Source organism: Hippocampus comes, unplaced genomic scaffold, assembly GCF_001891065.2.
Source record: "Hippocampus comes isolate QL1 unplaced genomic scaffold, H_comes_QL1_v1.1 scaffold88, whole genome shotgun sequence".
In the NCBI taxonomy this organism is placed as follows: domain Eukaryota; kingdom Metazoa; phylum Chordata; class Actinopteri; order Syngnathiformes; family Syngnathidae; genus Hippocampus; species Hippocampus comes.
In genome coordinates this window covers 108,395-122,836 of record NW_017805933.1, presented here as the reverse complement: position 1 = coordinate 122,836, position 14,442 = coordinate 108,395, and the positions used below count along the sequence as shown (strand labels likewise).

Sequence of the window (14,442 nt, the reverse complement as noted above, 5' to 3'; positions counted from 1 at the left end):
GATGTTTCGCAGACATAAAAGAGAAAGGAACACACACACACACACACACACACACACACACACACACACACACACACACACACTCTGTTTAAGACACAGTGAGGAATATTGAGCTGGATGCTTTGTTGCCCAGCAGCAGGTGTTTTATTGGTGGGGTGCAACTGCTCTTGGCAACAGTGGAGATTGAATGTGAGATAATTGCAAGTCAATCAGTTGGATCAGGCCTCATCATCTTATATCAAGCAGCACATACCTGTGTCACAGTTAGTACTACCAGTGGGGGTTACGGGATTAACAGTAAGGGGTAAAACACCCACTCCGGCACCTGGTAGCATCGTCAGGACAGCAAAGATAAAAAAAAAGTGCCGGGAGAATACAGAAAATCATTAAAAGAAAAACAACATCAAAAAGTAAAACATGGCACAGAAACAGCACAGAGAGGACGAAGCCCAGCGCGGTTCGCATGCACATGGATTTTGCTCCCTCTTCCACACCTCACCGAGAAAAGGAAACCAAATCGCTTAATGCCGCAAGAACACCAGAATCTCTGCGCCAGCTCGCATTCTCGCCGTCGATCAACTGCAAGGTCAAAGCAGGCAAGCGGTGAAGAAACCATCCACTTCCAATCACTCGAGGCGTACCATTACACTATTGATGCAGAGATGATTATAACTTCCACTTTTTCCGGCTGCCGATCAAGAGACAAAAGCCGCAAGTTGTGTGTGTGTGGGGGGGAACAGAAAACAGGCCAAGCATCAGTATTGATCGCCAATTGCTACAACAGGCCACGCACCCCACCCCCCACCCCCCCAAAAAAAAATTCAGCCAATAAGCCCATCTGCTGTCAGGCAACAAGGCGCTCACCCTTTTCAAGCATGAATAAACGCAGAGACTCACATGTCCTGCAGCAGCCGTCCACGAAGCTCTGAACCACACCGCCATTCTGCAAGTCGAGAATACTTGTCACTCATGTTTCATCTGCTAATTATTTATCTTGCTTTTGGGCAGTTATGCCAGTGCAGAACATTAAAACAATAGGAAAAAAAAAAAAAGCAAAAAAACGGATCATAAACAATTGGTACAGTTGGTGGATGGCAATGGATATAAAAAGTCTACACACCCCTGTGGGACATTAAAATGTGGCTACAAAAATGTCAGGACAAGCCTACTTGAAGAGATCTCTCCGGTCCAATGGATAAAAATTCACATTTTGTTTTACTATTACTCGTTGAAGCAGAGTGTCCCAAGTTTTCTTTTTCCATCTTGCGGACAGAGTCAGAAACTTGTGTCATTGGTCCCCAACCTGAATGCACTCTGTGTCATCGAAAGGCGGGCAAACCACGCCGGAGGCCAGCACCATGGCTCCCACTGCCGTTTGTATGCAGTCGTAACGGGTGCAGTTCTCTACCCAGGAGCTGCCCGCCTGTACACACACACACACAAACACACAACTTTCCATTCATTTTCCATCTTTAAAAACGCGAGCATGTTCAGTTTTTGTTAGCACTCACGGAAAAAAGTTCTGTTGTTCCATTGTTGTTGGTGAAAATGCAGGAGACGTTTTTACAGGAGCCGCAGCACACCTGGGGGTCAGTGGAAGATGCGTATACCTGGTTCTGTTGAAACAAGAGTAAAGTACTTAAGCGAGGTAAAACCATACTGATAATCAGACCAAATTTTAGTATTTCCCTTTCCGATCAAAGCCCAATTATTGAATGTCTCTCAAAGATCACCTTGAGCGATTATCCAGATGAATTTTGTTTCCCCTATATGATCGAAAAACTGTCTGGGCTGACAGTTGTACATTTTAAAGCAGTTCAATATTAGCAATCGCAAATCATGCACAATCATGTCATAATCCTGCCTTTCGGGTCAGCCTTTGTAATACAACAGACTTAAAGGAATAAGAATGAATTTGCAGAGTAAATCGTCATTACGATCATTATCTGTGGTATGTTAAAAATCAGTAAGTGAGCACCAAGGTTACTATAGTTAATAATTAATGAAATGACAAAAATATAGTGTCTGAACAAAATAAAATAAAAACAAGAGTGATTAAAAAAAAAAAAAACTAAGTGAAACTATATTTTGCCCTTGTAAAAGTAACTAATAGCCAAAATGTTGTTTGTCTTTGTAAATTCAATTCATGTGTGAGTTTTTGGGGTTTATTTAACATGTATTTATTTCGGTATTACTGTTTGCCGACACAGAAGTAGAGTCAAAAAGTGATTTATTTGGGAATTATATATTTTTTTATTATCATAGGTTGCTTGACTTTATTACGCAACACTTACTGTGACCTTTTTTTTTTCTTGCAGTCATCAAGTGCTCCACATGTACAAAAAAACAAAACCTTAACATAAAAACGAATGAAACAAAGCGAGGCATGAAAATACCCAAAACATACAAAAACTAACAAATCTGTTCAACAAAATAATGAAACCTGGTTAAATTTAAAAAAAAAAAAAAAAAAAACTAACTACAATGAAACATCGAAAACTATAAAAACAGTGTGTGCACCCCACTTAAAGACTAAAGTCAAGATAAAAAGGCATTAAATATACATCATACATACAGGTTCACACTGTTGGGAGCAGTTGACCGAGGTGATTTCCATGGCGTAGAAGCCCGTGTTTGGATCTCTGTGATGCAGGCAATGGACAGTGTAGCACAACTGTCCCTCAAAGTACTGGACAAGGGATTGGCCCGGTCCGAGCACTGTCATCCCTTGGAAAAGACACACTTCTGCTTTCTCTAAAGCCAAGCACACACATGCAAGATATCAACGATTATACCACAGGTGATGAGCAAAAAGACTTTTATAGTATGTGGCTGGGGTGCCAGGGATCTCTGGATGGACTGGCAACCCATTGCGTTTCTTCATGCTTGCATTCCACATACGGCATGCGTGTCGAGGACAGCCGCAGTCACTGCTGCTGATGTCTGGGACCTCGAATAGAACCTCCCCCTGAGAGAAGAGAAAAGCCCCGGCTAAAGCAATTGTGCTGTCTCCGATGTGAACAAAACCCCGCTTTGGAGTTTTAATGCCGCTTACTTACAAGCTGGCACACTTGGAGAGCACTGTCCTCACATTGACATTCTGGAAGGGACAGAGGCAAAATATAACATGTGAGATTTGGCCACAAAAACTAAGCACGAGCTTGAAATGAAAGCGTTTCTGTACCACAATGTTGCTGCGGACAGCAATGGCCTGGCGGAGTGGTTTCCATCAAAGTAAGGCCCGGCGCACAGCTTATGGATGATTTGGGACACTTGTTAACATCACACACTGTAACACACAGGTAAAACATTTCAATTATACACACACACACACACACACACACACACACACACACACACACACACACACGGAAGAAGAACAAATGGAGGTTAATATATCAACCAATGTGGAGAAAATAGACCTATACCAATTTAATCACAAGAGCTTTAGCAAAGGTGAAAACAAAAAGCTGTAATAACGGCGAATTGTTTATGCCATATGGCGGCGCAGCTCACCACAAAGATATTGTGGACAGCAGCTGTGAGTGGTGTTCAGATCCACAGCCAGAATTTCTCCATGCGAGCAGGTTGGAACAGGCTCCATGCACGAATTACACACTGCGCAGACACAACGCACCATTACAGCCCTTCAGTTGATGGAGCTGTCCATAGTAAACCGTCACACGGCTTCTTAAATGGGACAGATTATGAAAAAAAATCACTTTTTAATTGCTGGGTGCCTGGAGTGCCGACCCACCCTTCCCGTGTGAAATTAACCGACCACGTAAAATCTTTTGAAAAAAAATGGTGAGAGAGCAACGTATTAACTGCCCCCACATGGGGTTTCTTCACCCATGACTTCATCAGCTTGGCAGTGTGATGATAAAGAGTCACTTTTAAGCAATTGGACACTGTCTGAAACACGACGATGTTGAAACATTGACATGCCTCGCGGGAATAGGTTAACTCAGTGTGGTGCACTGAGTTAACCTAACCGTACAGTACGGTGAAAATGATATTTATTTTTGTTGATGTGTCCATGCGCCGCATACACACAGTATAGTGTTTGAACTTCTGCCATCACAAGTTAAAAAGCTCCTATTGTCTTTATAGGCCCCGCCCCAGTTGTCAGGTTACCGAAAGTGAGACACGTGATATGGCGTGTGAAGTGGCTTACAAGTCTTATGTTGATAAAAAGAACTTCACAAATATTTTAGGACACTTGGGTACTGATTTAAATTGTGAATAAAAATGTGTCTCATTTGATGTGTAGAGAAATCTCTGCCCTACCACAGAGAGAAGAATAGCAGCACATTTTCTCCCCTCGTATCTGCACAAAAAACTGGTCTTCCCTACAATTGGGGGAAGCGGCGGGGGGGCACGCCGCCGGGTCACACTCTGCGGAAGGAGCATGACAAGTCAGTGTTCAGGGCAAAGCATGTCAAATAAATTGTGGCCATTGGTGCTTGTTCTCACCGCATCTGTACTCCGGGCAACAGGAGAGAGCGCTGTAACCGATCACCAGACGATCACCGTCGTCGCAAGCCGGTGCCTCACTGTCACAGATGGTCATGTTGCAATCTGGATGCAAGGGCATACTGAGATGTTTGTTGAAATAGAGAGGGAATGTTTTTCCGATAAAATACGACAACATGAGAGAGGCTTCAGCTCACCAGTTAATACCGTTTCAAAATTGAAGAATTCTGTGGACAATATTTCGTGCCGTGTATTGTTGGTATTGTCAACTCTAGTGACTTTTTCTCAACAGAAAAGCAACAAGCGATAAACCTTTTCTGGTGTTACCGGTGGTAAATATTTATCCCTCCCCGTCCAGACTAAAAGTTGAGGGTTGCCCCTTAACGATAAAAAAGGTGAATCCACTGAGATATGGTCACACTCGAGAACAAGACATTATCTCTTAAGTACATGTAACCCGGAATTCAGCACTTGAGGAATAGACAGAGTTTAGGCGCATGTGCCTCCAGCACTTGTCAAGCACTTGTCAAACTCATTTTTGTCGCGAGGCACATTTTAGTTACCGTTTCCCTTGGAGGGCAGTTATGACTGAAACCATATAAAAAGTCAAGAATAACTGTTGATTCAACTCTTGTTTAAGTTACCATGACGAGGGGTATAGTAACAATGAAATTCTTATAATATCTCTCTTTTTTATTACATATGAGAATTTAAATTTTTGTTAGACATTATAGGAAGCATCATGGAAGTTTACATGTTTGATCAGCTTTCGCGGGACACATACAATGATGTGGCGGGCCAGATCTGGCCCCCGGGCCTTAAGTTTGACACCTGTGGTCAAGCAGGAACGAATTAACTACTAGATAAAAGGCTTGAGAAGCCACTGCCTGTTTACATTGCTTTGAGTGATGTCATAAGAAAACCCAATATCGTGATTATTTTGGTCATGATGACTGCAATTGGCTTGCAACTGGTTCAGGGTGTCCCCCGCCTATTGCCCGAAGACAGCTGGAATAGGCTCCAGCACCCACTGCGACCCTTGTGAGGATGAGCGGATCGGAAAATGAATGAATGAATAATCACGATGAAACATTTTCACACCATGGAATTTTTACAATGGAACTAACCGCAGATCTTCTTGGGACAGCAGGCGCCTTCCTCCAGCACATCCAGCACGTATTCTCCCTGTCTCTCGCACATTGGCGTCGGGATAAAGCCACAGTCGGGCTCCACGGCGAGCACGGAGCCATTCTCCATGCACTTGTACAAGCAGCAGCCTACAGTGGAGCCATTCCAAACCTCGCCGGATGCACGAGGCCTGCCTTCGTTGTCCGTGCACGCTACGGAAGCCAGATGCAAATTCACAGATAAGCAAAGTTTAACGTCACCATGATGAGCACTTTGCAACTCCCAAATATTGTTTTCTTTTCATTTTTCCAAGATGACAGAAAACGATTGTTGTCTTTAGATGGGACTCACCGCAGCGATTCTCGGTCACGCAGTGCGGGGAATCAGCGCGATGCAAGAGGGTCCCACGGCGGCAAACACACTCCTCCCGGATGAAGGGGCAAGTGGTCTCCTCATAGTAGTCCTTATTCAGACAGGTGAGGCTGGCGCAGGTGTTCACGCAAGGACGGTACTCCTTGCCGGGTGGGCACCGCAGAGCTGCCGGATGGGTGATGAGCTTTGAGTTCAATTTGTTCTGTCACCAAGTTTGCAACTCAGTACTTTTGATTAAAAATAGTGCTGTACTTTTTTATGAAGCCATTCATAATATAAATAGGAACAAATCTAAGTTAAAAGCAATGTTTTGCTGAGCTTAATTTATAGATAATTGCTTTTTATTTCCCCATTCTTTGCTTTTGTATCCGATGTCATAGTCTAATTCTAGCTCATGCGCTAACCTGTTAGCTAACAGCCAGAGTGATGAATTGTCACAGAAACTATTTTGCATAATGCCGATACATGGCTCATTCATTGAAATGATATCTAAGAAGCACAATGACATAACGTCTTTTTTCCTCACAGCTCCTACGTTGCTTTTTAACTTCGATTTGCTACCGCTGGTATTACGAGTATGTTGGCCGGATAGTCTTCGTGTGATTGTCTGAACCATTTTTACCTTAATATTTGGCTTTCAACATTGAGCAAAAAAAAAAATTGACCAAATAACAGCGCTTAACTCAAAAGACACCTAAGTTCGGGCACTCTTAAGTCAAGGTACCACTGTGTCCGCATTTATGTGTGTTCTCACGGCAGAAGTTGTGTCGTCTCCAGTTGATGCACACTTGGTGTGTGTAGCAGACAGCCACATAGGCCGCCAGGAAGTCACACTGGTGGTCCTTGTAGTGCAGGTCGCCCGCCCACATGATGTCACAGAACTGGTCCGGAGGCACCTGCAAAACACTCGAACCAATGTCCTATTTCTCTATTCATTGTGGACTGCTATGGTAGAGAATACTACGATGCATTGAGACTGATTCCCAACCGCGGTGCTGTGATCTTGAAGGTGAGGAATATTAGGAGGCAAAGAAGCAAATCAATGCTTCCAAAGAACATACCTTGCGATGGCATGGTGTGAAGGCTCTCTGGTGGAGCATGTATAGACAAATCGAGCAGTCCTCAACAGTGCAGTTGTCTCCGACCCTACGAGTGTGCTCGCTTTCATCGGGCATGGGGATCCGCCAAGCCTGCAGGAAGAGCATCATGTTCCCCACCTCTGTCACCACAGTGCCATTGGGCAACCTCAGGTCATTCTCCAGGTTGCCGTCGCAGAAACCTGCCATGATGGGTAGACGTGGGGTCAAACTGCAAATGTCAGCTCGTGTTTATTTGATTCCACCCCATTCGGCCTGCCGTGATGCAGCCACTCACCGCATAGGCCGAGAGTGGGCACAGATGTTTCATTTGGTGTGATGAACTGCAGCACCATGATCCCTGTGCTGTGATACCACTGTATGCTGACGTGGCCAGCTGTTTTGATAAGATACATAGCGCCGGTGTCTTCCACACGAAGAGAGCGGAGGGAAAACGGCAACCTAGTGGGCCTGTAGTTCACTGTTACCTAAACACATTCATACAGGGATATTCCAGAAAAGTTAATTTGTTTCCGTAGTTCAACACAAAACGAGAAACTCAAGTATGACGGAGATTCATCATTTGGAGTAAATAAATAAGAATTCTCATGCCACACAATTTTGCATTGCACACAGTGGTTGGTAATCACTGCCCTCTTGTAGCTTTCTCACTTTAGTGTCAGATATAATCATCAAAATTAATAATAATCAAATCATAAAATATTTCAGTCTGTGTGTCGTGAATCTATATCATGATTTCAACTCTTGCAAATGAAATAAATGACATTTTTCCCGCGCCTGTCAATGAAGACTCTTTCAATGGAATAATCTGAGTCACCTTTCGATCCAGTCGATTGATAACAATACGGTCGGAAGAGGTCGTGATATTTAATTTCCTCAAACACAGACCAGATGTTCCACCTGTTGGACTCTGTAGGAAAAGAAAATTAAAGCACGTTTTACAAACAAAAAAACCCCCAAAAACATAAACAAAGCAACCATAATGGAGCAAGCTATGTATGTGACACTCACAGGTCTTCTGATTGAGTTTACGCTCTGCGATGAAAGAAAAAAAGCCCCAAAAACCATCAGAATAATACAGGTTGTCCCAAAAACATGACAATTTAAAATTATGAACATATTGGTATCTACATGTCTTAGACAAACCAAACTAAATCGGCTACATATTGAAAAAAGAAGAAAATATTTTACAAAATTCCAACAACATATTCAAAGGAATATAAACGTTAAAACCGATTTCACAAATTTTGAATCTTAAGTGTTTAATATGCGCCTGTGAACTGTTAAGACACCTCGAAAGTGTTTGAAATTGTGAAAAAAAAGCACAATATGTCTCCTTTAAAATTAGCTACGTTTTAATATGTCATTAAAATTGGTGCTCATTTGAGCGAGAATGGACTGTTAAATACCAATATTTTTTTAAGTGAATAAAAAAATCTTAAATGTATATTTTAAACTGTTTGACTATTACTTTTGGATTTTATTATTAAAAAAAAACTATAAATTATTTCATGAGGTATATACAAAAAAAAGATTTTAAAAAATGATCCATTTTCATAAAACAACAAAATAGCAAGATTACTGCAAGACATATTACAGAATGGAGCAGAGCATACGCTGTATATAATCAGAGTTCTATATTACCTGGCTAGTTGGACATTTCTCTACCGTGCCAATAATAGTCTCTCCCGGCAGCTTAACCAGGACATAGGAGCCGTCATCATACAAGGCCACATTGTTGCCATCAAACGTGATCAAGCGCAGGTCAGACATCACAGTGCAACGACCTGACAAAACAACCCCGCTTGATCATCCGTCTTGTTAAATCTGCACCATCAGTGTATGTAGGTGAGCGACAATGCGGCGGCTTACAAGGGCACCGCCACTGTGGGCAGCAGGGGTCCATGTTGATGAGGACAGGCAGGCCCAGCAGGTTGCACTGCGGTTGGGTGGTGTCAAATCGGCAATGCAGGGATGCGTTATAAAGCAGTAGCTGCCCATTGAAACAAATGAGCTCTGCACACTCGTCGATACGGGAGACGTATGGAGGCTGAAGGGATGTGGAGCATAGAGATATGTGCATTTAGAATGGGCAAAATAGTTCCAATAGAGGACAGTATAGTTGAGTTTTGATCGAAAAAAAAAGGGCAAGTGGAACCACAGGCTCGGTTCATAAAGTGTTTTTCATTCAAATGTTTATAGTGAATTAGATTTTATGACTGCGTTAGCCTAAGCGAGTGATAGAGACGGCACATGACTTACATTGTCCTTGGAGTGGAAACCGAATCCAAACCAATGACCCCTTTTACACTAACAAGCACATTTTTGTGTTTTTTTTTTTTTTTTTTTTTTTTTTAAACCTGTCCTGTTGTGCAGTATAGCGGATCTATATTCTATTTTATGGCTTCACAGTTTTTCTCTGCAAAGAAGAGTTTGACATGCAGACAGAACGAGGTTGGAGAGAGGGCAGACCAAGAGAAAAGAGAGAACCAAGCATGAAAAGAACCATAAAAAAAACACCATCATAACGGTATAAAACTTGAACTTTACGGAGGAGTTGAATCTTATCTATCGAATATGTGAACTGGAAAGGCAGAGCTGGACACTGTGAGGAAGAGACACAACGAGTCACAAACAGGACATGGGTGAGTGAGCCAGGCAGTGCAATACCTTGTGAACAAGAGACGGAATGACTAGCACATAGGACAGGAAAGTATAATCACATTTCAACTTTATCATCTTGACTGTCGGGATGACTGTAACTCTATTTGGTGTCAAAAAGACATCACACCGTGCATGCCCGTTCTTGTAGATGCCCTCAAACTTACAGTACAGGGGGTCGTGGGCATGAAAAACGCAGACGTGCTCAACGCCTCCTCTGTTGTCGGAAAGGCGTCTTCACTTGTCAATACTTCTGCGGTCACCGGCTCGGTGCTTGTGACGCTCGGCGTGGAGGTTTCCACGACAACCGTCAAAGCGTCGGCGGGCTGAGATTGAGGAGGAGTAGCCGTGGTAACGGCGCTAGTTGCAGGGGAGATGGAAGTAGGTAGCGTGGACGTCATAAGGACGGGTGGCACTGAAGTTGATGGTGCCGTAACGCCAGTGGTGGAAGTTACTGAAGGAATAGCAGTCGAAATGAGGGACGATGTGGAGGGCCCTGTGGGAGTCGTCGAGGGTCTTGGGGGCATCTGAGTGGGTGTACTTGTGGGGGGAGTTGTAGTGGTGACGATCACTGGAGGAGATGGACTGAAAGTAGTGGCGATGGTGGATGGCCTCATGGTGGTGGAAGATGTAGTGAGGACTCCAGTGGTGCTCGTGGAAGTTGGGGTAGTCGTAGGCCTTGGAGTTGAAAGTGTTGTCGGTAGCGACGTAGTCATGTCAGGTCGAGTCACGAATGCAAAGGGGGTGGCAGTCGGGGGAAGAGTCACGCCTAAAATGGGCAAGGCATGGCAGGTTTATTTATATAGCACATAGAAGCTTTCCAAAATGACTGACAGTGAAATAGATGTTCATGCCTTAAAGACCTTAATCAAAGGTATGGGAAAATTATTTTTAACCCAGATTTAAAATCATTTAAATTGGGGTTGACTTATTCCACTTGTGTACAACATAATAGCTAAATGCCGCTTCACGATTGGCTGCACTAAGTGACATAAGTCCGCAAATCTCAGAGCCCTACTGGGTTCATATTCAATAGCGTCTTTCATGTAATCAGGACCCAAACCATTCAATGATTTCGAGATGCGTCGCAAAAAAGGGTGTTTAATATCACAAATCAGAGTTTTGATGAGCGAGAGTATAGAGAGTGGAACTTCTGAAGTCGAATAATCCTGAAGTCCAAAAAAACTCCCGTCTCTCCATCCTAATTTGCATTATACCTTTGTTATTTGTCACTTCAGTTATTTTCTTTCTCACGATGTAATAATTTTCTCCAGGCTGTACGCACTTGCCCAACATCCCAAAACAGATTGTGTTCAACCTTCGAGGTTGCACTGAAAGTATTACTCACAATCCTCCATGTAGACACATCTGCTAGTGACCTCATCTAGGACCATGTTCTTGGGACATCGTGGGAAGCAGCCCTCCACGCTGTGATATACAGCCACTCGTTAAAATCCTTTTAAAATACTGTCAAGTGTGCATCGTAAGAGGCGGGGTGTGCTTACAGAGGCAGGAAGTTGCAGCGTGTGGCATCTGGGTCACTGCATGTGCGCACGCAAGGGCTGGCGCAGGCCTGATAGCGCCACTCACACATCATCCGGTAGGGGATGACAAAATGAGTCTCTGCATGACGAGAGGCGCAAATTGGTTAGTGCTGATGCACATATAAATGTAAAGCAGCGGTTCTCAAATTGGGGACCATGACCACGATCGTGAGCCATAACTTGGATCCATCCATCAATAAATTATGTTGTGTTATTAAAAAAAAAAAAAAATAGTACACAGCATATTTTGAGCCGATGAAAACCTCTGATATGATTGTGACTTGACACATTAATCTTTTTACTTGTGTTGTTACATATATTTTACGAATTCAACTTAAAGTAAGAAAAACAATTATTATTATTCAGTGTAGGTCGTATCGATAGACTCTTTTTAAGAGTGTAATGTTTTTTTTAGAGGCTAGGACAGCAGGTAGAATTTCATTTCATTGAGTTTGGTTCAGTATCTATCTTTTGAACAGGCAACGAATAATTTGGTTAAAACAATATAGTAATTGTAAATCATTCCTATGGGTTTTCAGTGGGCACATGATTTGTTTAATTGGTGATCGGTTAATGAAGCTGGTCCTTGGACCGACTGTCTCGCCTATAAGGGATCCCTGGACCAAAAAAAGTTTGGTAACCCCTGATGTAGAGAACCATTTCCACCAAAGAGTGTTCCAGACGTATTACACACACCCTCGAGTATGAAGCTGCTGCTAACTTTGAAACCGCCAGAGGTGTCATATCTCACAGCTCGAGCGGCGGTGCGCGTCAGGGTCAGAAAGATCCCCGGTTGGCCGGCGAGTTCAAACGAGGTGTGACCGGGCAGAAACAGCCCGTGATGCTGGATGAACGTTGCCCGGCGTCTGAACTCCTCCTCTGGACTCCAGCGCTCCAGCTGGACACATCTCTTCCCCGACACCACGAGGAAGAAATTGGGTCGCTCTGCAGACTCCAGGGACACCACGGGGATGCCTGGGGAAATAGCCGCTGGGGATGAAATTACTGCAATCCTATAAGGGTACAGTGTAACCTCTCAAGTGGAACACCCTTTTTTTTGCCCTCTTTAGTGCATGTTCTCTCTCAGAAGTGGGTTTTGCCTGGCATTTTGTAAAGAACTGATCCAAGTTGTCGGTTTTTAACCATTCTTTCTACACACCTCGAAACATACAGTAGAAGTCCCTCTGAGCCAATGGGATACGGGATGATGCGGCTATAAGTATGTTGCGTTCAGGAAACTCGGCGCTACGACCAGCAGACCATACAGTATTTTTACCTTTCGTATCTTGAAATTTGTTTCCTAACAAGAGGCAATATTTTCCTGTTGAGACGTTTCGTAACTTGAAAATTTCGTATGAAGAGACGTTCAGAAGTCGAGGTACCACGATACACACACATTTTGTCCCTATTTAAAATTGCCTTTTTTGCCATACCTCTGGTCAGGCCCTGCACCGTCTAATCCGGCTCCCTAATAGCACTTACGAAAAACTGTGACCCGCTCCGTCGTTTAAGTTGCCCATCCCTCTTCCCATGTTCGACTTTGCAGGTTGCACTATTGCGGCGCGTCATGGTGAGAACCTGCGATGCTTACGTGACGTCCTGTTCCTGTACAGGCCTGACGTGACCATGAAGTTGTAGAGGAGGCCCGGCGTAGGTGAATGGCCTGACGTGTCTCTCATCAGAGGAAACACTGAGCCACTCGTGCGATTCACTCCCATCATTGTGTGGTTGTGGACAGCGCTCACCAAGGAATACGGTCCGTCGCCTAGCGCTTTGTTGCACAGAACAGCAGTTTAGCTTGAAGGAAGTAACTTGAGTAAGGGCTGGGATTGCATTTATAAATACCTTGATTGTAGTATTCACAATCCTGGGCTGAAATGAAGAAACATTTAGGAGACATTCGACAATCCGCATGTGACTGTACGTGTGTGTGTGTGTGTGTGTGCGTGTGTGCGTGTGTGTGTGTGTGTGTGTGTGTGTGTGTGTGTGTGTGTGGTAGTGTACTCACGACACACCGAGGGCGACCTCCAGTGTATGGTGATGCCGTGCTGGCAACATTTGTGGGCATAGGCAGCGATGGATGTGCACAGACACTCACAGTCGCCCCCCCGGTCGCAGTTACAAGTGTCGGTCAGGCAATTTCTGTAGAACCAGGCCACGTCCACCTACAGGGTATGAGCGTTATTTTATATGCAAGTTCACTCCGTTAGATAGAAACACTCTCACTGGTGGAAAGTCACAAAGTTTGTGTATATTTGCTGCTTTTTTTTGTTGTCATTTTAGAGTTTTGTGTGCAGAATTTTGAGAGAAAAAAAAAAGTGCCATTTTGGAATAAGTTTGAAACCTAACATTTATGGGGAGAAAGTGAGGCACTGTAAATACTTTCTGGATAATCTTAATCTTCATAATTATGCTAGATTTTAAAAAGTATCATGCGAGATGGACTTTGTTCATGTCTCCATGGGGGTAAATGAACGGAGGCCTTGTTTAAAGGGTGAGGCGTTATCAATAATTCAGATTGGTGATGAGCTATCAGGACAAAGGATGGTGGATCGGTACAGAAGGGATCGGATCACCAATATGACGGAGTCAATACGCGCTCGGTTATCTTAGTCCAAAGGAAAGCTCAACTCAACTATGAGTCACAGGCGGTATATAAAGTTATAAGAAAAAGTATGTGACCGCTTTCGAATTATTATTATGACTAACGTATGTGGAAATCCCGGTTCACATACTTTTTCTATGTTGCCCTACATTCTGACAGCTGTTTCTAAAGGTTATGTCCTGTGAAATATGGCCACCAAAATAATAGAAATGCAGCTCATGGCCTTGTTTTTTCGAAGTATTATTTTTTAATGTTGGTATTTATTATTAACCCACTTTCTCTTCAATCAAGAGGCAGCAGAAACATGACAGGCTCACTTAAACATTATATCCCATGCAGTACATGATTAATCATCTCCTAATCAGGATCCGGGCAATCGTTAATGATATGTGTTCATCTCTACTAAGGAGTCTAATACATCAAGCGCAGTCCTCTGGGGTTTGTGCTTTGTTGTAGAGCTGCGGTCCACCAACTGCTCATGTATGAAAATATAGGACTCCATCTACTGGCAGCAGATGATAAATAATGTAATATAACTTCACTGTTTGTTGGGGAGGGT

At 43.5% G+C, this 14,442-nt stretch overlaps 1 protein-coding gene across 1 annotated transcript in view; it reads right to left on the bottom strand.

Moving 5' to 3' along the window:
- The window catches only part of otogl (otogelin-like), a 32,316-nt gene that overhangs the window by 1,693 nt on the left and 16,181 nt on the right, over positions 1–14,442 (bottom strand). Inside the window, exons 30-55 of the mRNA XM_019890369.1 lie at positions 13,287–13,443; positions 13,124–13,150; positions 12,870–13,049; positions 11,975–12,253; positions 11,240–11,357; positions 11,083–11,162; positions 9,902–10,503; positions 8,946–9,123; positions 8,718–8,860; positions 8,085–8,108; positions 7,891–7,983; positions 7,351–7,540; positions 7,038–7,255; positions 6,731–6,872; positions 5,956–6,141; positions 5,604–5,816; positions 4,477–4,581; positions 4,291–4,398; positions 3,517–3,618; positions 3,185–3,289; positions 3,060–3,100; positions 2,902–2,968; positions 2,576–2,754; positions 1,512–1,616; positions 1,304–1,423; positions 898–943 (exon numbers count right to left, since the gene is read on the bottom strand). Of these exons, the coding sequence (XP_019745928.1) occupies positions 898–943; positions 1,304–1,423; positions 1,512–1,616; positions 2,576–2,754; positions 2,902–2,968; positions 3,060–3,100; positions 3,185–3,289; positions 3,517–3,618; positions 4,291–4,398; positions 4,477–4,581; positions 5,604–5,816; positions 5,956–6,141; positions 6,731–6,872; positions 7,038–7,255; positions 7,351–7,540; positions 7,891–7,983; positions 8,085–8,108; positions 8,718–8,860; positions 8,946–9,123; positions 9,902–10,503; positions 11,083–11,162; positions 11,240–11,357; positions 11,975–12,253; positions 12,870–13,049; positions 13,124–13,150; positions 13,287–13,443 (3,808 nt within the window). The remainder of the gene's footprint in view (positions 1–897; positions 944–1,303; positions 1,424–1,511; positions 1,617–2,575; positions 2,755–2,901; positions 2,969–3,059; positions 3,101–3,184; positions 3,290–3,516; positions 3,619–4,290; positions 4,399–4,476; positions 4,582–5,603; positions 5,817–5,955; positions 6,142–6,730; positions 6,873–7,037; positions 7,256–7,350; positions 7,541–7,890; positions 7,984–8,084; positions 8,109–8,717; positions 8,861–8,945; positions 9,124–9,901; positions 10,504–11,082; positions 11,163–11,239; positions 11,358–11,974; positions 12,254–12,869; positions 13,050–13,123; positions 13,151–13,286; positions 13,444–14,442) is intronic.